This window comes from Martes martes (genome assembly GCF_963455335.1).
Source record: "Martes martes genome assembly, chromosome: 10".
NCBI classification, from domain to species: Eukaryota; Metazoa; Chordata; class Mammalia; order Carnivora; family Mustelidae; genus Martes; species Martes martes.
Window position 1 is genome coordinate 19,967,000 of NC_137898.1, and position 26,467 is coordinate 19,993,466.

At 50.2% G+C, this 26,467-nt stretch overlaps 1 protein-coding gene across 4 annotated transcripts in view; it reads right to left on the reverse strand.

Annotated features, from left to right (window-relative positions):
• Positions 1–26,467, reverse strand: part of CRY2 (cryptochrome circadian regulator 2) — a 36,487-nt gene that overhangs the window by 2,863 nt on the left and 7,157 nt on the right. The window contains exons 2-12 of one of the 4 annotated variants that reach the window (XM_080815929.1): positions 24,353–24,461; positions 21,268–21,410; positions 19,487–19,671; positions 18,649–18,737; positions 13,118–13,258; positions 11,739–12,050; positions 11,345–11,496; positions 10,818–11,020; positions 10,397–10,489; positions 9,094–9,235; positions 192–1,167 (exon numbers count right to left, since the gene is read on the reverse strand). In XM_080815929.1, the coding sequence (XP_080672055.1) occupies positions 9,096–9,235; positions 10,397–10,489; positions 10,818–11,020; positions 11,345–11,496; positions 11,739–12,050; positions 13,118–13,258; positions 18,649–18,737; positions 19,487–19,671; positions 21,268–21,410; positions 24,353–24,461 (1,567 nt within the window). In that variant the 3' untranslated portion in view covers positions 192–1,167; positions 9,094–9,095. Of the gene's footprint in view, positions 1–191; positions 1,168–8,983; positions 9,236–10,396; positions 10,490–10,817; positions 11,021–11,344; positions 11,497–11,738; positions 12,051–13,117; positions 13,259–18,648; positions 18,738–19,486; positions 19,672–19,846; positions 19,959–21,267; positions 21,411–24,352; positions 24,462–26,467 lie in introns of those variants that run through there. The other 3 variants (XM_080815930.1, XM_080815928.1, XM_080815927.1) reach the window with 3 other exon arrangements.

The following is a 26,467-nucleotide window of genomic DNA, read 5'->3' on the forward strand; positions in this document are numbered from 1 at the left end:
TGTCTGAGAACAGAGGACAGGGCAGGCCAGTCACAATGCTGGGTTGCCTGTTTAAACAGGTCTAGTGTATCTCAGAGGGTACAGAGACCTGAGGGGTTCCAGTAAAGGTTTGCACGTTTAAATGATGTGAGGCAGATGATACTAAGGCTCACTGTACCTGATGCAGTCAGGCACTATACAGTTGTATTTTTAAAAAGGATTTTATTAATATATTTGACAGAGAGAGAGAGAGAGACAGAGCACAAGCAGGGGGAGCAGCAGAGGGGAGGGAGAAGCTGAGCAGGGAGCTCAATGCAGGGCTCGATCCCAGGACCCTGGGATCATGACCTGAGTTGAAGGCAGACACTTAACCAACTGAGCCCCCCAGGCGCCCCTATACAGTTGTATTATGGCTGAACTGTGTCCTCCCCCGAATTCATAGGTTAAAGGCCTAACACCTAGTGCCACATAATGTGACTGTATTTGGAGAAAGGGTCTTTAATGAGGTAATTAAGTTAAAGTGAGGTGATTAGGGTAGGCCCCAATCCCATATGGCTGGTGACCTTATAACAAGAGGGGATTGGGGCACAGGCATACACAGGAAGAAGACAACCATCTGCAAGCCAAGGAGAGAGGCCTCAGAGGAAGCGACGAGCCAGCACCCTGCTCTCAGGTGCTGAACCCTCAGAACTGCGAGAGAACGGACTTCTGTTGTTGAAGTCCCCCAGTCAGCGGCACCTTATTCTGGCTGCGCGCGCAAACTAAAACAGCTCGTGATCCTGTTAATCCTGAAGATATGGCCTTTAGCTGTACAGATGAGAAAAGAGAAGGTAGACAGGACAAGTGGCCCAGGATGACAGCATCAAAAGTCACCAAGCCAAGCCAGGAAACCCAGGACGGATGCCAACACCCGTATTTTCACCATGAAGCAATCTCTCTGTCACAGCACTGCTCATCCAGACTTCCAGAGGACACAAAAGGGAACGTCACATGGTGGCATGAAGGCCAGTTCACATCTGAGCAACATGAACGGAAGTTCAGAATTTAACAGAAGAGGGAACGCGCTCCGCAGAGTCACAGACACTGGAACCAGAGATTCAAAATCAGTCTCCGGACACGTGCAACCCTTTGAAGACAAATGCGATTCTGAAGAAGACTGTATCTGGATGATGGTAAGATATCTGGAAGCTAGGGAAAGAAAACAAAGAGCAAACTTAAGGGCAGGTACCTGAATGGGTTAGTACTGAGAGCCTCATTCTTTAGTATATGTATTGTTTTCTTTTTTAAAAGATTTTATTTATTTATTTGACAGGCAGAGATCACAAGTAGGCAGAGAGGCAGGCAGAGAGAGGGGGAAGCAGGCTCCCCACTGAGCAGAGAGCCCGATGCGGCACTCGATCCCAGGACCCTGGGATCATGACCTGAGCTGAAGGCAGGGCTTAACCCACTGAGCCACCCAGGGGCCCCTAATATATGTATTATTTTCAATAAATTATTCCTTTAAGCTTGTGCCATAATAATCAGCTAGCCATGTTTTACCTATAAATAAATGTGTCAGCTTCTAAAGCATGCATATGTTTACTGAGACAGGATGTGATATATATTTTACACACAGGTCTCCCTCTGACCCCCGTTAAGCCAGAGATGACTTTGCTTCTGAAACTGCGAATTTCAGGACTGGAGAGCGTCCTCTTCCCAATACCTCTGTTTCTTGTGTTTTCTCCACCTTTTGGGATGGGGGAACATAGAGTGCATACAAATTCCTTAGAACTCTAGCCCTTACTCTGGGGTTCTTGGACTTTTTTTTGGTCCAAGGATAGGCTTAAGGGGCGATCCATGAGGGCCTTGAAGGTCGGCGCACATTCTCCTGTGTGAGTAGCTACTACTTTCTGGGGAAGGCTCCGTCCTTTATCTGACTCTCCCAAGCACAGGTAACCCCAGTATGGTTTGCAAACCAATGCCTATGTATGGTTGGAAAAAATGTATTACTAAATTAATTTCACTTATTTCTCAACGTAGTTACTAGAAATTTAAAATTATACTTGTGGCATGCATGGTAGATCTGACAGGACTGAGCTAGAATTTGAAGCAATGACGTCTTTGTAACTAAGGAGAGAGAAAGCCTCCTCTTTTCCAGATTCTCTGATCAAACACCTGGCAGCCTAATTGTGTAGGCAAACTGTTTAATTGTAGCCAGTGATCTTCATAGCTTCTGGCAAACTTGTCTCTAAGTGCTTCTGATTGTTGCTTATAGAGCCAGGGCTAAGCAACAGAAGATGATACTGGGTATGTGTTACGGGACTGATTTCTAGGCTCCCTCTCCGTCTTGACCCTACAAAGGAGGAGATGTGCACTTACTTCATTGGGCAATGGCTCTCTATGGTGGCTGTCCAGGGTCTACAGCGCCTTTGTGGAAGAGAGGACAAGAGCCCTGCCTTCACTCCTGAGATCACATGAATAATGGATCCACGTGCTTGCGAACAGTAGTGGCTTGCTTTTGGTTAAAAATGCCCTTTTCAGGGACTAGTTTAATTCAAATGCTTAGATGGTCTTTTTACCAAAAAGCATCAAAAATCCTTTCTCTTCTTAGCTGCTCGTTTTCATTATGTTTTCTCGGGGGATGGCCTAAGACTTCTCAGGCCACTACATGTATAGAAAACACTATCTGTGAATCAGGTGACTTTGTGAGTATCTTTAATCAAATTTATAAGATTATTTTCTAATATGCTTTGCCTGTCAACTGTCTTGGTGATTTTTTTTACACCCCACAGTGAAAATGACCCAGCATACAATCTGTTGATGGCATTCGCTGAATTCAAAGTGGGCTTATAATGATTCTCATGTACTTTTTTTTTTTTTTAAAGATTTTATTTATTTATTTGACAGAGAGAGATCACAAGTAGGCAGAGAGGCAGGCAGAGAGAGAGAGGAGGAAGCAGGCTCCCCGCTGAGCAGAGAGCCCGATGCGGGGCTCCATCCCAGGACCCTGGGCTCATGACCTGAGCTGAAGGCAGAGGCTTTAACCCACTGAGCCACCCAGGAGCCCCTCTCATGTACTTTAAAGTATGATAATCAAGAGGCTATGTTCTTTCATGTGCAACGTTTCCCTTTTCCATCTGGCATACACTGGTAACGGGCGGGTACTCCAGTTACTACGAGAGCCTAAGATGTACCCTGTCGCCCCCACATCTAAAACCCGAGCAATGCATTTGTCAGCTCAGTTATTCTGCATCACAATTCCAACATTTTCCAAAGGGTAACAACAAACGCCTGAACTGAGAACATGGGGCGCCTGGGTGGCTCAGTCAGTTAAGCCTCTGCCTTCATCTCTGGTCAGGGTCTCAGAGTCCTGGGATCGAGCCCCACATCGGGCTGGGCTCCCTGCTCAGCAGGGAGTCTGCTCTTCCTGTCCCTCCTCTTTGTGTGCTCTATCAAATAAATAAATAAAATCTTCAAAAAAAAAAAATAAACTGAGAATTTAAACAGCCAGGTGGCTCTAAGGCTAACACTTCAGACCCATGTTGACTTGGGTGAAAATGTGCTGTGCGGCAGGCTCAGGAAGGGAGCTGGCAGTGTGTGGCCACAGATAAGGCCCAGTGACCCAAGTCCCTCTGTGACGGGTTCAAAACCACAAATACATAACACCATGGTTTGGAAGAACCAGCTTGTTCTTGTCCACAAAGTTAGTCAAAGGCCTAGTCAACTAGTTCCACAAACTGACTGATCGGCAGATAACTAGACAGTTCCTGTGCTCTCGTTCTCAAGCCAGAGCATAAGTCTGCAAAAAAAGGGGGCTGGAGAAGTCAAATGAGGCCCTGCAGGAAAGTGATGACAGCAGCACTAAGAGAAAGGGAAGAACAGCTTGGGGGAGGCACCAAGGGAAAAATCAACTCATAAAACATGTGCTGAAAAATCAATCTCTCAATTGTCCGACTCTTTCAACCTGTCATTAAATACAGCAACCCCAGAAGCAGCGGCTGGAACACAAAGTGACTTAATGGTGCCCTCCTTGGTATACCCAGTGTTAGGGCTACCCGCCCCCCACCTGTGTGCCAGATGCCAACAAGAAAGCCCAGTCTGAGGCCGCCCTGCCCCCGATCCTAGCCCCGGACGGGTGTGCGTGAAGCCCACGCAGGAGATTGCCTCAGCAGATAAGGGGGGCGGAAACTTCGTTTGGAGCCTGTAACCAAGTCAGTGTCCAGGAGCTTGACAGGGTCAGAAAGCTTGCTACAGACTCCCAGTTAGGAATGGGGAGGAACAGAGGTGCAGCTGGGCCCAGATGGGCCAGGATGGGGTACAAAGCTGGGCTCTCAGCTCCGTCTCATTCCTCATGTCAACGACACACTGTCCCTCCCTGCACCATACAAATCCTACAGCAACAGGGAGGGGACATCAGTCAACCAGCAGCCACTGGGGGGATGGAGGTGGGGAGTGCAAAGGGACACCACCCGTATCCCAACTTCTCGTTTCCAGGGTGAGAAACAGAGGGGTGGCAACTTGGCAGCCAAAGGCTCCCGGGCAGTGAGCGGCAGGACGGCAGTGCACTGGCTGGTCTAGGCGGGAAACTGGCCATCGCACTGTCTTCCACTGTGCAGCGTTTCAGACTGCCCACTGCCTTTTACACACGCTGCTTCCTGTAAGGATGGACATACAACGGAAGAAGTGCCAAAACGACAAGGAGGAGAGTGCAGGGGTCAGGCTTTCTGCAGTGAAGCTCCAGGGCTAACCCAGCTCTGGTGAACCGTGGGCAGGGGAGGGGAAGGGAGGGGCGATCCTCTGTCAGGAGCCTTTTGTATTCAGTGGGGCTTCTCTCAACAGATCGCTGTGCACCAGCTGATGGGCAAATGGCTCACGTGAGCTGGTTCCCCATGGTAAAATGTTTGGACCAATAAGAAAAATCTGGACACAATTGGAGGCTAATGGAATTCTGGGCAGTCAGCAGCTTTGGGGCTTATGGGAAAGCCTCTGAAACAGCTATTTGGGGGCTGGCTTATTTTTCAGTTTAGTGAACATTGTACAATAAAACCAGATGCAGAACAGACACCGGTGTGGGTTTTAGGTAAGCATGAAACCTACTGATATCAGGGCGTGTTTTACACTGTAAATCACTGTCTGCCCTGCAAACTGCCACAGGTCTGAAGCATTAGAAAAAAACAGAACCACAAAACGATAGAGCTCAGAGCTGAACGGGGCCTCAGAAGGTTCAGGATGGAGCCTTCAGGCTGGTCAAGATTGAGTAGTCCCACTTTACAGATACCTGACAGCGTCTCTTCGAAAGGCTAAGTACCCTGCTCCAGGACACACAACTAAAAGTGACCAAGAGAAGAGGAGAAAGGGGGCAAGTCTTCTCAGTATAACGTGGTGTCAGCATAGGCCATGTGGGCACAGCTGTGTGGCCCACTTAGCCCAGAGGGCTGCCTCTGACATTAACAATAATACAATCCAAGACGCCCTGAGAAATGTGGGCAAGATGGGAACGTGATTTCATCTCCCTGGTGCATTTCACTTGTTCAAAGGCTTTGAATGTATGGTTTTACACTTTCTTCCCCTGCCGGGTATGCTCAATGAGCAGGGCAGGTGACGAGGTGCAATTTTTTTTTTTTTTAAGATTTCATTTATTTATTTGACAGAGAGATCACAGGTAGGCAGAGAGGCAGGCAGAGAGAGAGGGGGAAGCAGGCTCTCTGCTGAGCAGAGAGCCTGATGTGGGACTCAATCCCAGGTTCTTGAGATCATGACTTGAGCTGAAGGCAGAGGCTTAACCCACTGAGCTGCCCAGGTGCCCTGACAAGGGGCTATTATCACTATTTTGCAGATGGGGATGCTGGATGCCGAGGACCAGGCACTACCAGTGGCGGACAGTGAGACCCCAGTGTCCTCTCTTCTTGCAGGGTTTCCAAAGAACACGTGCCTTCCTCTCCAGTCTGTCTTGTCCTCTGGCCTCCTGGCTCCCACTTCTGAGCAATGAGCCACGACAAAGGGCATAGTAAACCTTGAGAATCAGTCCTTAAGATCCTAATAGGCCAAAGAATAATTTCCTGGAGGGCAAGGCCAGAGACAGGCTGACTTCTGCACCCTTGTAATGTTTTCATTTGAGGTCACGGCTATCGCCTCTCATCAGCCGGCTCCCACACTGCCACCATTTCCTCTGCAGGCCCCAGACTAACGCCTCCAAAAATGTCAGTTTGATCACTTCACTCTCCTGTTCCAAAATGTCCCCTGGCATCCGGAGTACACCAAGGATTCACTTGCCTGATATTTAGGACCTTCTTGATCCAACCCAATGGTAGTCTTCTGTTCTTCTAAAATAGTAACGATAACAGTATCTATAATAGTAATAGTGGATACTTGTGAGCTTATGAGGTAGGCATTGGGCTAACTGCCTTGTATGTTACCTAGACACGGTTAGCGGTCTACCAGTACCCACACTTCATCACTACCAAAACCTAGATTTTATTCAGTGGCTCATGGGCCTGACACAGACAATGAATCATGATTGGTCTAAGTCAGTGATTCTCAGAGTTCAGTCCCAGAACGGCAGCATCATCAGCTGCTGGGAACTTGTTAGAAATGCAAATTCTCAGGCCTCACCCCAGACCTACTGAATCAGAAGCTCTGGGAGTGGGTCCCAGCAATCTGTGGTTTAACAAATCCTCTAGGGGATTCTACGGCTCACTCAAGTTGGAAAACCAATGGTCTAAACCAATCCTGACAATCCAGATGCTCACTTCCCACACTGAGCGTGGATTTCTTAGTCTGGAGTCATGAGACCAATGTGAAAAGCTGGGGGAGCAGTATTCTGGGAAAGCTTTTCTTTTCTTTTTTTTTTTTTTAATATTTTGTTTATTTATTTGACACAGAGAGATCACAAGTAGGCAGAGAGGCAGGCAGAGAGAGAGAGAGAGAGAGAGAGAGGAGGAAGCAGGCTCCCTGCTGAGCAGAGAGCCAGATGTGGGACTCGATCCCAGGACCCTGAGATCATGACCTGAGCCAAAGGCAGAGGCTTTAACCCACTGAGCCACCCAGGTGCCCCTCTGGGAAAGCTTTTATTTTCTTTGTAAAGAGGAAGAGAGGCATCCCCTGATAATCTTCTTAATATAAAATTGCAACCCTCACTATGCCCCAAGCTTTACTTTCTATCTTCTTACCAACTTTAATTTTTTCCATATCACGCAGAGCCTCTTGACTTTGTTCCTTATCTGTCTCCTCCACCAAGACGAACCCAAGACGGAAGGCCCTTGTCAGCCTTGTTCGGCATGTCCCAATATCCCAATAAGCACGACAGTGTCCAGCAAACTGTGCTCAAAAACCACCCGTGTGTTTACTGACGAATGAGTGCAGCTGTCTCTGCTATTCCTCTTCTTTCTTGCTTCCTCTTTCTTTCTCGAGGAACTGATGGCTGAGGCTGTGGCAGCCACCTTGAGACCACGAAGCAAGAGAAGCGCGGAAAAATGGGCTCTGACATTGCTGAGCCACCAAGCAATGCCCACCTTAGGGCTTCTTGTTAGGAAGAAAAATAAATCCCTACTTGCTTGAGCCACAGCAGGCAGCTCTCCTACTCCTGATGGCCCCACGCATTCCTACCTGACAGGTAGGAATTTAATAATTGAAACTTTACAACAACGGAATTTAGAGGTGAGGAAATGAAGTCTCATGGCGGTTAAGGAATTTATGCAAGATCATGTGATCCTGAAGCTATTTTTCTTGTCCGAAATGCCCTCCTTGTGGCCTAAATCCAACTCACCTTTCAGCCCCAACTGTAAACGTCTGTGTCCTATTCCGTCATCACCTCAACCTACCAACAGCCGGCCTGTGGGAAGCGTGTGCTGTCTAGATCATCAGTCTAGGAATCATAAGTTATTTGTATTCTTTTCTAAGGAGACTGTTAAATGCTTGTGGATGGGGATCATAACACATCTTACATGCTCATGTTCCCTCCTCACACACCTGCTGCCAACGATTTCATTCTGACTTGGATGCCGTTAGCTTCCTGAGCAACCCTGACCCAGATGTTTACCCACTCTATTCTTTGATCTTCTCACCCGAAAGTCGGAGTAGCAGACTGGCCAGCTCCAGATTTATATGAGAGAATAAACTTTGCTTAGTATCACAGAGCTAAGAGATAACGAAGAGAGTAGCATCTTAGATACTACCCGGTAGTATCTAAGTATTATCTAAGGCTGCCAGTGCTTCTAGAACAAGCCAGTACAAATCAGTCAGCAACGTCTATGACACAGAGCCTAGGAGGGTAAAGGGCACGAGTGTCAAACACAGCACTCAAGCACAGACGCTCAAACCAGATGGCCCCGCCTGGCCCTGAAATGGAAGATTGGGAAAAAAGAATTAATTGGTTCCACAGAGAAAAAAAAAATCACTCTCCAGTCTAATGACGCAGGCACGGCGCATAAGGAACACCTGAGATGATCACTCAAAGAGAAGAGGAATTTATACTTCCCCAAGAAAGGCAAGAAAGTCCCTTCCTGCTCTGTGGAAGGAGCCAGTTTTTATTTTTGTTTTTTTTTCATGACATTCAGGGGGCTTCCAAGAAAGCCGAGTGCTGACACGGAAGCCCAGAGCCAAGGCCATGAGGAAGGTGAGAATGAAGGAGTGGCTTTAAGAGGCACCGATGATGGGCAGCCAGACCCTACTGGTCCTCAGCTGGGGCTGGGCCTCCCCCCAGCCCACAGCCCTCTGCCTTTCTCCCGAACGGGAGTGCTGCCCTCCGCTGGCCTGTCTACCGGACGCAGCCTGTCTGTGGTGGCAGAGGGCCCGGGAGCCTTCTCAGACCCTGCCAAGGGGCCGCTTCTCCCACAGCTTCACCTCCTGGGCTCTGCTTTCTTTTTGTTGGATCTGACTCACTTTGATAAGCAGAAAGAGTCAAAAACTATTCTCTTTCCCTTAGTTGGTAAAAAAATAAAAAGGCTTTACTTTCAAACATCCTTTTAAAGTTTACAAGTATGGAAGTCAGAATGGTAGAAATTTAAAGTTGAAATCCAAAGGCAAAATCAGGCAATCCCCACCAGGTTTTAATCTAATTTGCTGGGTTTTAACCTTCAGCTCCAAACCCGTTCCCACCTTCTCTCCCAAAGGTGACGCTAAGCTGCTGTCACTCACTCTCAGACATCCCTGCTCGGCAGCTCTGGGGCAGGCAACTCTGCCACCCTGGCCCGTTTGCTGAGTTCTTCACCCGGTGGCTCCTCGGCTGCTTCCAGCTTGCGTTTGGGGGACGCTGGGCCACTGGGGAGTGGTCTTGGGCCTGTAGGGAAGCAGGTCAAAGTGTCACACAGACTATGACTAAAGCCAAGATGACCCAAAACTGGGCAGTGGCAGCTCTTTTCCGAGCGGGGAGCCTGCATCGAAGCCGTGCCCACATGTTGCTCCTCAGGCTTGCCCCTCAGTCTTCCTTTCAGCAGTGACCCTGCCCTGAAATGTCTACGGAGAGCATGACCAGGTGTGCTGGCAGTAGGGCCAGCTCTGGGGCCCAAGCCCCACGGGCTCCAGGCCAGAGACGGATTTGGCGTGTCGGCTGCCCTTGCTCCCAAGGTCAGGCATTGCCTCCGGGACGCTGGCTCAGCCTCCTGAGGCAGCACCTCCTCTGCAGAGCCGGCCTGGCCAGGCAAGCTGCAGGAACCCGGGAGGTCTTGCTGGTCTCACCTTACTGATCCTTAGCCCAGAGCCGGGGCGGGGTGCGGGGCGGGGTGGGGGGGGATGGGAGGCTAAGAATTCGGCACCACCACCAGGCTGTGCTGCCACCTCCTGCCTGGACAAGCACGGCTGCCTCCTTTCTAGCCTCCCTGTCCTCGCTCCTGCCCACACTGTCCCCTCCACACAGCAGGCAGAGTGAGCTTCTGAAAACCTAGATCAGACCGCCGCACCTCCACCCTGTTGACCACCTGGCTGTGCCTTCTCAGGGCACTGACGACAGACTTCTCCCCCTCACCCGTGCGGAGCCTAGGGACGCTGCTCCTGCCACAGCTTGTCCTCGTCTCACTCTGGCTCCTCCCTTGAGACATGCCGGCCACCCTGGCTTCCCTCTCTGTTCCTTGCACGTCTCTGGTCTTTTCTTGCTATTCCCTTTGCCTGGAATGCTCTTCTCCCAGTTCCCGGAAAGCCGGGTTCTGCTTGGCACTTGGGTCCCAGCTGAGCGTTCCCTGACCGCTCAGATCTGAAGTACCTGAGGGAGTCCCCCTTCCCCGGTGCCTCTCACGTCAGATCATTCAATTTTATTTCCCCTAAAGCACTTGTTATCAGAAATGATCTTGCACGGTTCCTTTACTATTTGTCTCTCCCAAGTGGACTATAAGCTCTGTACATGGGGCATAGACTCATTCCAGCCTTTGTCCTCAGCCCCTCGTGACTCTAGTTCTGCGGTGGCCTCTGGACGGACACAGGCCACAGGAGGCCAGCTGCTACTCACCTGCACTGCTCATGCTCCCAGTCTGGCTCGAGCTGGGCTCTGCCACCGGGTTGTTGAGGTCTTCCACACAGGAAGGGACAGATGCCAGCAGACCTGGGGGAGAGGCAGGGGAGCAATCAGAACGTCATCTCACGGGAATGCAGAGAGCCACAGGGCAGCTGAAGACAGGATGGGCGGCGGGGGACAAGGGGTGCTGGGCCGTGACACTAAGGTTCCACCTCTTCCCACCTGCCACACTTAAGAGAGGCCTGATCCAGCCCAGCCTGGAGCGCCCTGTGCCCCGGGAAGTCAAGTCAACTTAATAGCTGAGAAGAGAGTACTTGGTCTCCCTCTGCAGGAAGGACCTGGAAATCCCCGCTGAGCCCACAGGGGCGTCCCTTAAGTGAGCGAGGGGACGGGGGTGGGAGTAGTGGCTCCTTACAGAGTCCCCGGTAGCGGGACAGCTGCTGGTAAATCTGCTTCATTCGCTCGATGTTGAGCCGGCTGGTCTCAGCGTGGTTGACGATGGGCCGGGGGTAGTCCACACCAATGATGCACTTGGCTGCCTTCTGAATGGACTCGGGGGCATTCCAGGGCTCATAGATGTATCGAGAGGGGAATCCTTTCAATATGGGGAGGTAGCGCCTGAAACACGCATCGGACAGCGAGTCAGCATGCTGTGACTTCCCTTCGAAGGACCAAGGATATCTATGTTTTACTTTTTAAAGATTTTATTTATTTATTTGACAGACAGAAAGAGAGACAGAGAGAGAGGGAACACAAGCATGGGGAGTAGGAGAGGGAGAGGCAGGCTTCCTGCTGAGTCAATCCCAGGACCCTGGGATCATGACCTGAGCCAAAGGCAGACACTTAAGGACTGAGCCCCCCATGCGCCCCCGGCCAAGGCTATCTTATCTTAGGAGCCGGTCCCAGCAGCCAGGAGCCAGACAGCCTGGACTGCATTCTTACCTGATGTAGTCCCCACTGGGGTCCGTGCGGCGGCCGAAGCCCACAGGGCAGTAGCAGTGAAAGAACTGCTGGAAGAAAGCACTGCAGGACAGCCACATCCAGCTGCCTGCGTTCACGCTGAAATCCGCGTCGAGGAGCAGCTCATCAAATACCTAGATGGGGAGAGGGTGGGACAGTCAGCCTCGATGGGGACCTATTGCTGGGGTTCTCCCCACGTTACCACACGCCCCATGAAGGAAAGAGAGCCAAAGCCCTCCTGCTGACGGCAAGCCAAGAAGGATCTGGAGGGGATCCCCTGGATCCAGGGATCCCACCCCATGTCCCAGGTCAGAAGAGGGCTACCCTTGCTGGGCCTGATGAGGGTATGGGCCAGCTTCCCCTGAGAGAGACTCACCCGGACCCCGCTCTCCCAGCTGACCCAGAGGTCCCCGCGGGTGAGGAAGCAGGCCACGGCGTGCCGGGCCAGATGGTGGATCCAGCCCTCCTGCCTCAGCTGGGTCATGATGGCGTCAATCCAAGGGAAGCCTGTCTTGCCCTCGGCCCACTTGGCCAGGGCCTCGGGGTTGCGGTCCCAGGGGATCTGGATGCAGATGGGGTTCCCTTCCATGCGGTCAAACCTGGGGTTGTTGGTGGCTGCCGTGTAGAAGAACTCTCGCCACAGGAGTTGCCCAAACAGGGAGAGGGGGGGTGTGCTGTTCCGCTTCACCTGGGGGATGGGGTAGCACATGGATGTAACATTCGCCCAGCCCTTGGCGCTGGGTCACTCAGATCTCTCCCACAGAGCAATCTGGAGCCTCGATGAATGTGGTAGCATAGACACGTGAAGGGGCTATGCCCTCGCAGTGGCCCAGCGTGCCCGAAGTCTGAAACCCCAGACCCTGGCTGTGGGCACCGGGAACCCAACTCCTCAGGCCTGGTCCATCCTTGTCCTCAAGGGTCCCTGCTTGGCTCCACTTTCTACAGAGTCAAAGGGAGTTTTCCCATCAGCATGCATATAAAATGCTCACTTTAGATTCTGGTTAAATAAATGATTATGACAGCCTGGATCTGGGGTCTGAGGGAATTGAAAGATCAGCCCAGGCCTCCCTGCAAATAATGACTTTCCTGAAATCCCAAGATTTCAAACTGGCACAGCCACCCCATGCCACCCAATCCTGCTCTAGGCAAGGACGGGAAAACAGCATGAAACGACACAGATGTAAGGACGACCTGCTGAAGGTGGACAGTTGGATGTGTCCCCCTCTTTTCCTTCTGGGGGCAGGCACGCTACCCTAGGGTTATTTGCCTACAGTCCATAGAAGACAGCCCTGACTTTAGCCCAGGTCATTTCCTCGTCAGTGGTAGACAGCAGCTGCTCCCGGACTCCCCCATTACATGCTGCAGACCAGCCCCACAGAGGACTGCTATGCTCTTCTGCTCGGCACTGGTTCCAGTCTTGCCCTCCCTGCCTCCCAGCCTGAGTGCTTGCCCCCCATCCACCTGCTCCTGGCGGATCTGCCACCTCGAGGGTCACACCCTGAGGTCAGCTTTTTGGCCCATCCTGCTCTACTTGATAACCTGGAGATTACTTAGATCAGCTGTTTGGGTGCTAGGCTCTGCCAGGTCTTGGATGTGGACCCCCCCACCTTCTCTGGACCATACACACACGTAAGCACCCCTAGAACCCACAACCCGGTCCCTGCCAATCCTCTGCAGGGTCTCTGACTGGCTCAGAAGGCTGGTCCACGGGGCTGCAAGCGGGGGCAGGGCATGCTGGCCTCGCCGCCCCCTCACCTTTTTATACAGGTCCCACAGGCGGTAGTAGAAGAGGCGGCACGAGAGGCAGCCGAAGCGCAGGTAGGGGCTGAGGCCTGTGGGGCTGGCCAGCAGGGAGTTGGCGTTCATTCGGGGTCTCTCGTAGTTGGCAACCCAGGCCTGCAGCGGGAGGAGAAGATGAAGAAAGGAAAGGCCTGGACGTTGCAGAGAACAACCCCGAGGTGCTGGCGTACTTGGCGCTTTACTTCGCGGCTCATGGTTACGTGGCTTCTCCCACAGGGCCTGAACAACCCACTGGGGCAGCACTTATCAGTACCTCCTCTTGAAAATGAACCACGAAGCTCGAAGGGTTATGTGGCTCTTCTGGGGTTACAGAGGTGCTAAGAGCCAGGGCTGGGGGGGACGTAGCTTCCAACTCCAGATTCCATCTCCAGCTAACCTTTTCTTCCTTAACTCCTCACACCCTCTTTCTCCTTGTGATGCCTCCTTCACAAACTTTACAACTCTGCAGGCCTCCTCCTCCACACTTCCCCACCACCCCTCAATAGACAACTTTCCTTTCTTACTGAAATGCAAACCTTCAGCTGAAAAACTCCTCAACTCTTAGCCACCAAATCTGCAAACTCAACTGTGTCCACACCTCCCCCACCCCACCGCCTCTCCCTCTCCAGTGATTCTGCCCAAGGCCAAGGCCTCCCCTGGCTCTGAATCCCTCCCCTCTTCCTTCCCCTGCACCTTCCACCTCTCCCTCTCCAGTTTCCACTCCAAGAACATTGGGCAAATCATCTTGTTTCTTTGCAAACAAAAGAAAAAAAAAAACAAAGGACCTCTAGGAAGCCTGTGGACCTCTGTGGGGTCTGCTTTCTTCTCTCCGAAGCCCACGTCCCACAGCCAGAGGCGCTTCTCGGCTTCTGCCTTCACTGCTCCCCCCAGGCTGGCTCCCACCAGAGTCCCCGTGATCTCCATGCCACTGAGTCCTGCAGGCGCCTGCCTGGCATATTTGTGGACCTCTCAGCACACCTCACCCTACTCCAGCCTCCACACCTTCTGTTCCCTTGGCCTCTGGTCTCCACACGTTCCTGGCTGCCTCCCACGTGGCTGGCTGCCTCCCCTCCCAACCCCTTCAGCGTTGGCATCTCAGGGCTCCGTGCTGGGCCCCGACTCAACTATGTTCCTGGGGAGGCATGTCCAGCGCCACGGCTCCCAACACCACCTCCGTGCAGGGGATCGACACGTTGGTGTCTCCAGCTCGGACTGCTCGGCTCCTGCTTTGCTAGACTCCCAGATCCCTCCAGCCAGCTCTCTGCTGGGAGCTCTGCCTGACTGCCATCCAGGCCCCTCAAAATAAGAGCTTTTGTCTTCAGACCACCCTTCCATGGGCATTCCTATCTCAGAAAGCGCATGGTCGTCCACTTAGATGCCCAAGCCAGAGGCCTGGCAATTACCTTTGACTTCCTTGTCACCAAACCCTGTCAATTCTACTGTTCAAATTCTCCTCCCATCTGTCCTTTTCTTCCCAGCCCTCTTGCTACTAACCTGGCTCAGGCTAAAATGTAGACTAGACAGCTGTGACAGCCTCCCAGCAGACCTTTCCGCCTCTCTTCTCAGCCCCCTCTAATTCCATCTCCATACTGGGAGCAGGGCAATGGCTCAAGAACACCGTCCTGCACTGGTCTTCCTGCTGCTCTTAGGACAGAGCCCCAATCTTTTTTTTTTTAATTTTTAAAAATTTTTAATAAACTTATCATGTATTATTAGCCCCAGGGGTACAGGTCTGTGAATCACCAGGTTTACACACTTCACAGCACTCACCATAGCACATACCTTCCCCAATGTCCATAACCCCACCACCCTCTCCCTCCCTCCCTCCCCCCAGCCCCCCTCAGTTTGTTTTGTGAGATTAAGAGTCTCTTATGGTTTGTCTCCCTCCCAATCCCACCTTGTTTCATTTATTCTTTTCCTACCCCCCAAGCCCTCCATGTTGCATCTCTACTTCCTCGTATCAGGGAGATCATATGATAGTTGTCTTTCTCCGACTGACTTATTTTACTAAGCATGATACCCTCTAGTTCCATCCATGTCGTTGCAAATCAGAGCCCCAATCTTAAACATGACTTATAAGCAACCCACTGGGTGAGCCTGTCTTTCTAGCTTCATCTCTCGTCACTCCCTCGTAAGCACCATGCTCTCGCGGCCCTCTGCACACGCAGCTCCCTTGGCCTGGAATGTTGTCCTGCTTTTCACTCACCTTGCCCTGGTTAACTCTGACTCTCTCTGTGAGTCTCAACCTAACAGTCCCTTCCTCTTCAGGTAGCCCCTCAGGTGTTGGGTTAAGTGCCTCTGCCAAACACTAGGTATATTTGCCTGCTCACACCCTTCCGCACCTCCCTCCGAAAGCCTTTTTATGTTAAGTAAAATACAGATACGGAAGTAACACGGATGTATGGCTTAACAAATTATTCTAAGGCAAACACTCGTACAACCATCACCGAAGTTCAAGAACTGGAACTCTGCCGGCCGCCCCAGAAACCCATCCCAGTCACAGTCCCTTCCCGGCCTCACAAGTGACTGCTCCCCCAACTTTTATAATAATCACTTCTTTGCATGTAAAAATGTTGACATTTTTCTAGTTTGGCAAAGCACATTTGGAGGGAGGGCTTTATCTTTTCAGTTATTCCTTGTATTTTTTAGAGGGGTGGAGGAGCAGAGGGAGAAGAAGAATCTTGCTGGGCAAGGAGCCTGACTCGGACACATAACCGACTGAGGCACCCAGGTGCCCCTGTTCCTTGTATTTTTAAGCGGGATTTTTTCAACCGCACATGCATCCCTAGGCACTACAGTGTAGTCCTGGCCATCTATGGGACTATGGTATGTTATTTAAGTTTCTTTTAGTCTACATATTTCCGGTCATTTCTTTCTTTCCCTTGCAGTTTTTTGGGGAAGAATCCAGGCCATTTGACTTGTACTGATTCTCACAGTCTGCATTTTGCTGTTTGCACACTCATGGTATACTGCCTGCAAATTGGCGGCTGGTACCAGAGACAGGAATGGACTCACGTTTGATTCCACAAGGCTGTGGGGGGACAGAATGCCTGCCTAGAACTCCTTATGGTGTCAGCAGTCATTAATGTACAACGCGGCATCACTGAAGGCTGCAAAATGCTGGTGTTCTATCATTCCATTTTCATTTAAAAATGGGGATACTTGGACGCCTGAGTGGCTCACTATTTATTTTTATTAATTTATTTTTAAATAAATTTAAAAAAAATGGGGATACTTTATTTTTTCTTTTTTAACGATTTTATTTATTTGACAGAGATCACAAGTAGGCAGAGAGGCAGGCAGAGAGAGAGAGGAGGAAGCAGGCTCCCCAATGAGCAGAAAGCCCGTTGTGGGGCCCGATCCCAGGACCCTGAGATCATGACCTGGGCTGAAGGCAGAGGCTTAACCCACTAACCCAGGTACCCCGAAAAATGGGGATACTTTAAAAAGAGATGCTTGCCCTCATCTACTATCTTGAGTGACCCAGTAGTAAAAGATCACATGGTTTGTCTCCCCTTTTCGGTGACAGCACCAAATTTTCTTGCAGTGATCCAGCCTTCCCTAATCTCAGCCCAAGTGAGTGAAGTGGAGCTAAGCTCCCCTTCTGACTCTGGGAGCAGGGTCAGGATGCAAGTCTGGCCAGGGAGAGCACCCCACTTCCCCGCCCATGGTGACTGAGTCAGGCCAGTGAAAATATTCCTCGGGACTTTTTCAGGAGCTTTTGGGAAAGAGGCACACCACTTCCTCTGGTGCACTAAGCAGATGGAAAATAAGCTGCTGGGGACCACTTTGCCACTGCTGAAGGAAAGCCTACCTGAGAATGAACTAAGCAAGAGGGAATCAGAGCTCGAGAGATGGAGAGTGCGTCCCCGGTAGCATTCTTCAGACTCCTGGGTCCGGCTGCGCCTAAAGGCTACACTTAGACTCTTAGTTACGTGAGTTCAAAAACACCCTTTTCAAAAGTCAGCTTGCAAATATGAACTGATTAATAGAATTTTCTTGCTCTTTGCTCTCCGAACCCTTTGAACTGCTCTTCTCCTGACCCAGAGTACATTGTAATTCTTGTTTCATGCCTATCATCTGTAATAACCTACTCTCCTGGAGGCAGACTCCATACCCGCCTCACTCAGCAGTCTTTCCAGCAGCTAAGCCATCTTGACATGAGTAGATAGATGCTCACTTCAGAGTAAGAAAACGGAAGACTAAAATAAACCTCCTCAGAGCAGCGTACACTCCTGCTCACAACCCCCTTTGCTTCTCCCAGCTGTGTAGGACACAATGTTCCCACTGGCCACCAGACAGTCTGAAGGATCCTGACACAGGGCCCCATGACAAAGCAGACCCTCCAGGGGTACGTGGAAAAGGAGCCCGTGACTGGGGAACGAAGGGGCAGCCCTCCACAGAGCGCTTTTAAGGTGATGATAACCCACAAGGCTGTAAGAGAGTTCTTTATACTTGTCTTACTCTACTCCTGCATTTCGTTTGTCACCTCCACCACTCTGCCCCCTGGCCTGGCCTGTGTCTTCAAACTGCTATGGACAAGGAAAACTGGTCCTTCCCATAGCCCTTGGACATCAGTCTCATCCTTCTCAGTCGGTGGGGCTGGCTGAAGGTAACATCCAGATAGGGGCATCAAGGCCTCTGTGCCTAAGGGAGGTGGGGCTTGTACCATGCTTTCACTGCTGGTGAGGCACCTCCAGGGCTGGGAAGCATTTTTCCTATGTATCTACATGTTTTTCCTTGTTCTGTAGTTATCACCTGGCTGCTGGGCCAAATGCCTACCTATCTGAGAGTATGAAAGGTTGTGAACCAGTCTACAAACCAGCAACAGTGGGCAGGAAACCAGCAGCTAACTCAGTCACTAGAACCTTCTCTGCTCCTCTATCCCCAGGGTCATGGAAGCCATGTGACACTGTTCAGGAGTGCCTTTGGGTCCTCGGTCTCTTTCCTTCTCCCTGCCAATCCCCACTTCGCTGGGAGGTGGGCCATCTGTTCTTTGTGTCCAAACAAACGGAAATCGATGCCTTGGTGGGGACCCAGCAAAAGGTGAGGAGGGGACACATAAACACAAAGAAATTAATCTTATGGACTTCACTGACCAACTACCCTCTTAGTAAGGGGAACCTGCAATCTAGTGTAAGTTCTAGAATCACACAGAACAAGATCTCAGTCTACTACTTCCTAACAGTGGGACCTCAGGCAAGTTACTTACCTTCTCTAAACCTTAATGTCTTAACCTGTCAAACAAAGAGCTTAACACCTATCTTGCAGGAATGTTGAAAAGACAACAGGAAATCGTGCAAGTAGGTACTTCACGCAGTGACCAGCATGTGGTAAGCACTCACTGAATGGTAGCTACCATTACTGCTGTTCCCGCCCCAGGAAGGTTTTTCACTTTTAAGCACTCTGAGCTAAGAGGCACTAAAGGCCATGAAGCTGACCCTCACATCCCCTGCTTCCTAGGTGCTAGCCCCCGAAGTTCTGGGTCCCAGAAGTGGGGGCCATACCTTCCGTTCCAAATGCTTATCCAGGCGGGCCAGAGCTTCTGTCTCTCCTCCTTGCCAAACAGCGGGGCCCAGTCCTTCAGTAGGGAACCCTACACGAGGAGGAGAAGGTCACAGGACCAGAGGTCAGGCCATTTCAGTGATAGCTCAGCAAGTCTTGGCACATCGGTACGGTCTTTGAGCTTTGTGGGAACTGAACTGTGTGTTCTTGGTGCTGCTGGGGCTGAGATCACCCTAACACTTCAGCGTCTGCCAGGCCATCCTGGTTCTCTTTCCACTGTGACTTTTTTTCCTGTCCTTTCCCTTGCCTTCCCTATCCCAGCCACTCCTCATTCCAGGCACATGAGAACAATCCTGTACTGCCCGCCCTATCAGGTTGGCTGCAACGATTGCTGCTTTCAGGTGAGAAAGGATAAGTTTATTTGGGTCAAAAAATGGGGACTAGGGGAGGAAGGGGAGAAAGGGTATAGTCAGTAACCTGAGGAGCTGACAGACCCCCCCCCCTTCCAGTGGAAGCAACATTCCTTAATTTAGTATTGAGGAGCCCACTGATGCCAGCACTAGACCGTGCCTGTCTCTTCTGAGCGAGAAAAGTACAAAAACAGGAGCAGAAATTAGAAACGTAACATTACATATACGAGTAGGAACACAAAAGACTAGAGAGACATGCTCCAAAATGAGTAGTGGCTATCTCTGGGTGGTGGGGTCCTAGTGACTATTATTTCCATTCTGGTTTCACTATATCTTCTACACCATGTATAACATGCATCACTTTGACAAAGACAAAAAAGTCTGGTCAATTGTTTTACAAACAAAGGGGCTCTGGGCAGGAAGTACGCACCCAGCTCCTCGAGGGAGGGCACGCCATAGGTGTCATCGTGGTTCTCCTGGATGTCGGCCCGGCAACTCTCCATCTGCTGGCTCGTCACGGAGCCCACGGGCTTCTTGGGCAGCTCCATGCGGCTGATGATGGCCTGAAAGCGCTTGTAGGTAAGGGGTGGCTTCTGCCCATTCAGCTCAATGATCCTGAGAATCCCAAAGCACAACTCCCGTCATGCACAAGGCCCTTCATTTCAGGTCCCTGCCCACCCAGAAAAGAGCCCAGACTCTGAAGGCTTAGAGGGTGGCTTTCCTCATCCACTTACGGGTCCCACCCCTAAGTGGAAAGGAAGGGGCAAGGGAGGCTACATCTCCATTTTACCGAGAGGGAAAATGAAGCCCAGAGAGCAGGAGCAGATGCCTCAGGTAATGGAGCAAGGCAGGGCCAAAGCTGGGACTCAATTCCAGGTTCCCTGGTGTCGACGTGGAGCCTCCTAAAGACAGAGACTGACCATATCTCTCTAATCACAGAAAAGTCCCCACTAGCCTTCTTGGTACTCAGCCTGTGTGTCCAAGTCATGGGAATCCCCATGGCGCCTTTCTCTCGAACCCAATGTAAGCCTTCAGGAAGTTCTTTGATAAAAGCTGCAAACATGTTCTTTTGTTGAAAAATCATTGCCTTCTTGGCCCCAATTTATTAGAACAGAGAGGTGGAGAACAGCCTATCCTTCCTGGATCAGAGACTGGGACTGGGGTTAATAGCAACAACTATTTAATGGGTGTCTGGCAGTTTACAAAATCTGTTTTCACGATCAAGGGGAACAGAGCTGCATTCAGGTAAGAAAAGAAGATATAGGACTGAGGAGGGGAATCGAGGCCGTTTCTACAGAATGCATTGGGGTGGTCTGGAGCCAGATTCCCAGGGCTCTTCCTGTTGGCCAATAGGCAGCTTACGCAAGACCTGGCCGGCTGGGTGAGTTCATTGTGGGGATATAAGGCCGGCTGCAGCCTCTGCAGCACCTCCCCCCACCTGCCAAGTCCTCTGGCACGTGGCTGGAGGAGGAGCTCCATACCCAGCGGCTTCTCCTGAGAACTAGCTCACGTGCAGAGATGTGTGACCTGGCCCCCTGGCAGCCGCTGGGTCCGGGAGAGGGGGGGCAGGGAACAGTGACGGCTGCTGGCTTGGCAGCAGCAGCAGCAGCAGCAGCAGGGTGACAGCTCTCTCAGGGAAGAGGAGGAGAGGGTTCCCTCTGCTCTGAAAGCTGAGGCCAATCTCTAGGGAACAAGGCTGCTCTGTAGCTACTGGCTCCTGCAGGGAGCTCTAGAGCCTCCTGCACGACATCTAAATGCATGGCCTGGAAACCCAAATAGCCAGGGAGCCCAGGGAGCTCATATTAGGTACAGAAACGGCACCTATGAGAACAGACCTCTGTTGGGAAGGGGCTAACAGGCAGGGTCCACTGAGGTGACAGGACAGCATTCCAGGAGCAGGACAGAAGGGAGAGCATGAGGAGGGGATAGGACAGCAGATTAGGAGCAGATCTATGAGGATCCTGTGTGGGGATTCTCACTGCTTTCATCCCTCCGCCCTAGGAAGCCTCTTCGCACCCAAACCAGGGAAAGCTCTTTACGATCTGTTTCACAGGTGCCCAACTCTGGCCCATTCCCCTCCAGCTTCTAGAAAATGCCAGACTTCATGTGCCAGGTGGCTCTGTTGGTAAATCTCCCAGAGTTCTGTTCAGCAGGGGCCGAAACCACCAACTCCCACAATTGGCAACCTGACCCCTGGGACCCAAGTCTTACTTGTCCAGGTCATAGAGAGTATGAGAGTTCTCAGTCACCACCTCCACACCGGCCTCCTTGGCCATCTTCATGATGGCTGCATCCCGTTCTTTCCCAAAGGGTTCGGAGTCATATTCAAAGGTCAAGCGGGTCACCCCCCATTCCTGTGGGGAGAGATTCTGTTATGCTAAGCACTGTCTGGGGAGGAGAATGCAGCTGAGGACTCAGTTCCTTCCTGGGAAGAAAGGAGTCTAGAAACAAGTCAGAACAGGCTGCAGAACGAACTAGTGACAGAGATTTTTTTTTTCCCCACCGACCCCTAGTGACAGAGATTTGAACTAGAAAGCAAACAATGTAAGATTCCCAAGAGTTGAGGAAGCACGGGCCTTTGAGGTGAGGCCCCCAGCATGGCAAGAGTGGAGCCCAAGGCTAGTGGAATCAAGAGAGAGGTGCGCAGCCCTGTACATTTGTTGTGTCCCTGGGGTAGGAGAATGCAGCAGAAGACTATAAATACAATGCTCCCTGGGGAGCCCCTAGTCCCAGAAAGCAGCACTGAGTCACTGGCAGAGACAGTGGGGGAAATGATCCCTGCTTCCCTCCTGCCCAGCATGCCTTTCCCAGAGCTCCTCAGAGCCCTACACACTTCTGGCTTAGTTTTCTTGGCAGACTTGTGCTATGTGAAGTGTCCTAATGGTTTCCATAGAAATATTCCTGAGGCCAGTAGCAAACAGAGCTAACAGGCTCTAGCTCTCAGAAAAGTTGGGGAAGGAGAAGCAATCCTTAGTCCAGAGGTCAGAGAAATCAGACCAGAAGGGCCACATGTTAAAAAAGAAGGGAATTCTTTTCCAAGCCATTAGTCTTTCCTAGTAGAATTTTTTAGATTTCCTTGCAATGCTGGGAGAAAGCTAGCCGAGTAAAAGGTTGTACAGATAACCCACAGAAAGCCCTAGAACATGACTAGCAAGAAGAAAACCACATTCCAACCAAAGTCTCTGGTCATGGTCCCTTAATTCTCTAAACCCCTAGGGCAAATGTCCTGGTCATGTGGGACCTAACTCAGTCCTGCCTATGGTGTTGGTCCTGAGCAGGGCTGGCTATCCCTCATCCTGGATAATGGGACTAAACATTTATTGAGCCCTTACTAAGAGCCAAGTTCCATGCTTAGAAATTCATATAGATGACATGGTCAGAAACTCATAAATCGGTGAATAATAATAAAAATATTATTAGATGCCATCTTCTCCAAGTAGCTTCCCTTGACCTCCGCTTGCAATAGGATTCTCCTGCACCTTGCCCTTTTCCCACCACTGCATTTACCATATGGCAGTGAAGTTGCCCATTACTTGCCTGTTTCCCCCATTAAGAGTGTGAACTCTCAGCGCAGAAACCATGTTGTCTCATCATTACCCTAGTACCTCATTGGGGGCCTAGGACATAGTAGAAGCTCAATAAACACACGGTAGTCATATCTGCAGGGATGCATTGCAAGACCACCAGGGAGGCCTGCAGCTGCAGACAGTACTGAACCCCACACAGAGTGCTATGTTTTTTCCTACACATACTTACTTATGATAAAATTTAATTTATAAGTTAGGCCCAGTAGATTAACAAGACTAATAATAATATAGAACAATTATAAAACACACTGTAATAAAAGTTATGTGAATGTGGTCACTCTCCCAAAACACCCATTCTTGCACCTTATACTGCACTGTTCCTTCTTCTTGGGATGAAGTCAGATGATAAAATGCCTGTGTGATGAGAGGAAGCGAGAGGGACACAGGTGTTAGGAGGTAGTGTGAAGCTAATGAGGACCTTCTGACTTTATGTCAGGAGGGGGATCATCTGCTACCAGACTCCAGGTGACAGCGGATAACGGAAACCACAGAAAGATACGGGGAGAGAGTCGTTATATGCTGAACGACTGAATGAATGATCAATCTGTACCTCTGGGCTGTTACTGGTTGGCCTCTAAGGTGCTAGGAGGAGAAAGGAGAGACTGGTTGGCCTCCGAGGTGCTAGGAGGAGAGAGGAGAGACAAAGCACAGGGTGAAGATAGGCAAATGTGTTTAATGATGTGCAGGTTAAGAACACAAATCTGGAGCCAGAGAGCCTGGGCTTGTATCTTAGACCATCAGCTCTCAGCTTCACAACCACGGAGTTATTGTTTCTTCATCTGCAGAACAGGGACAGCAGCACATACCTCTACGGGCTGCTGTGAGAATTCATGTATGTAAAGCACTCACTCAGAACGGCTCTTGACTCCTAGTCTGTCCTCAGTGAACGCTGGCTATTTTCAGCACTGTGTGATTTGAATGTGTGTGTCTTGTGTGGGGAGTTTGGGGAGGTGAAGTGAATGATGAAATATTTCCTAAGCTGCTTGCCTTGACATCAGACCTCCCCTCTGGTCTTTTCCCCCAGGAAAGGCAGGGAAAGGAGCTGGGGCGGAAAGGGGCATGAAAATGATCCCGCACTGCTGAGGAGGAGGAGAGACTGTTCGAGAGCCCTCTGTCCACAAGTACTTTTGCCTCTGGGTCTTAAAACGTGCTTTATCAAGAAAAGGGTTGGAGCAGGGGTTTTGGGGGGGGGGGTGGGCTGGTTACCTGATAGGACAGACAGAGGCCTACATGGTACCCAAGTGAAGATTTTATCAACATTTGCCCCAGGGTTGGGGGGGGGAAGCAGGGAGCTCCCTCAAAAAGGCTGATTTTTTTCCCCAATAAACAGAGCAGAGCAAGACAGGAAACGCCGCGTGCTAAAAAGGAAAACTCGTCCTCAAACTCCTGGCATAGGAAGAGCCCTAACAAATCTCATTGGCTTGAGCCAAGAAAACATCTGAGGAAGCCAGTGGCATCCGGGGTGGAGTAACTTGCCACATCCCCTGTCTGGACTGAGCTGGGAACCTTCCAACAAGACACTGGTTTCAGAGAATTTTTTCCTTAACCCAGTTTCCATTCTAAGTGGGCAAACTGATCGGCTTCGCTCCCAACTTCCCTACAGACCAGTGCTGCCCGGTTCCATTTTCTGAGTCAGAACATCACCTCATTCAGTCTGTGGGGGAAAGTCCAGAGAACAGAATCTCCCCGTCTTCTCTAGGCACACTTACCTTGAATAGTCTTGGGAATACATCGGCCGGCTGTCCCCGGACTACAAACAGGCGAGAGTTCAGTTTCCTTAAACTTGTATCCAAATCTTCCAGAGACTGAAGTAAGAACCTGCGGAGCCCACACAGGCCTTTTAGTGATAACGTTAGAAGAGGCAGTCTTTTTCCTGCCAGAGCAGGGAGATGCTGGTGCATCATTAGTACTGTCCTCCAGCCAGGACATGGTAGGGGATCAGCACTGCCTCCACTGAAATCCTGGCTTGGCCACTTCCTAGCTGCGTGACTTTGGGCAGTTACTTAACCTATTTAGCTTTTCTTTTTTTCTTTCTTTTTTTTTTTTTTTCCTAATCTGTAACATGGAGTCGATGTTAGCACCTATCTCCTAGAACTGCTAAGAAAGGAAAATCAAACAATGTATGAAAAACATTTAGTGCAGTGCCTGACATATAGAAAACCTGGGAGGAAAGTGGGCTGCTCCTACTCTGGTTTTCTTTGATCTGAGGCAAGGCACTTCTTCCCTTTCAGCCTCAGGTCGTGTGTGTAAATATCCACCCATCACGTGGCTGCTGGAAAGTCATCTGATAAACAAGAAGAGCAATACCGTGGCACAGTAGCCTGAGGTCCTGCTAGGGAGGAACAGGACTGTAACAGCCCCGGCAAAGCCCACATACCTTGGTCCACCCTGCCTCTCTGTACCCCTGCTTCGGGCTGCACAGACGTCTACCGCCGCAGCCCCACAGCCTGGGCTAGGTCCCCAGGTCCCAGGATTTCGTTTGGTGGGGGGGGCTCATTCTCCAGGGCTCTGGCCACCAGATTCTCATCCCAAGAGAGAGAAAGCCTTAGAAGGTACATCTCTATAGGATATCCTCACATGCTTTTGGGGGTGGGGGGCTGGGGTGGGCACCCCCAGATACTCAAGAGATCTAGCCTTGAGAACTGGATCACTGTGGAAAAGGAAACAGCATTTGCTGAGTGGCTTCGGTGTTTTATTTATTTATATTTGACCACAAACATTTATCTACTGTTCAGTAAGGCACAACCACCTCTCTGAGAAATCTATCAGTACCTTTTTGTGACATGTGTTTTATTTAAAAATTTTTTTAAAGTTTATTTTTTTTTAAGTAATCTCTACACCCAATGTGAGGCTCGAACTCACAACCCCAAGATTAAGAGTCACATGCTCTACTAACTGAGCTACCCAGGTGCCCCTGACAGGTGTTGTTGTTTGAAAGATTTTATTTTTAAGTAATCTTTATACCCAATGTGGGGCTCAAACTTACAACCCCAAATCAAGAGTCACATGCTCAGGGTGCCTGAGTAGCTTGAGTCAGTTATGTGTCTGACTCTTGATTTTGGCTCAGGTCATGATCTCAGGGCTGTGAGGTTGAGCCCCATGTCCTGCGCAGAGCCTGTTTAAGATTCTCTCTCAGGGCGCCTGGGTGGCTCAGTCAGTTAAGTATCTATCTTCAGCTCAGCTTCATGCATGGACCCACAGCCCTGTGCTGGGCTCCCTGCCTACCAGGGAGTCTGTTTCTGCCTTTCCCTCTGCATCTCCCCTTCCCCACTCATGCTCTCTCTTGTGCTCTCCCTCACGATCGCTCTCACATAAATAAAATCTTAAAAAAAAAAAAAAAGATTCTCTGTCTTTCTTTCTCTGCCCCTTTTCACTTCCCTCCCTCTCTAAAAAAAAAAAAAAGTTGCATGCTCTACCCACTAAGCCAGCCAGGCACTCCAACATGTGTTTTATTTTTAAAATTAAATTTATTTTTAAATTAAATGAAATTAGCATTTTAAACAGATAATTATGTAATTCAAAATTCAAGTTATAAAAAGGTACATGGTAAAAAGTCTCCCCTTTATCCATCAGGAATTTAATTCCCCTCCCCAGAGGCAAACAGTGTCATCAATGTTATTATCTATCTGCTTATGCTTTTTAAGTATGTTTTCTTTTTAATTCTTTCAATACATTTTGAAGGGAAATGCTGTCTTCATTTTATAGATGAGGAAAATGAAACACGGAGAGGATGATTAATTTGCTTAAGGACATAATTATTAAGCGACAAAGCTGTGATCAGAAGCTGTGCCCTACCTCTAAAGCCTTTTTTTTTTTTTAAAGAT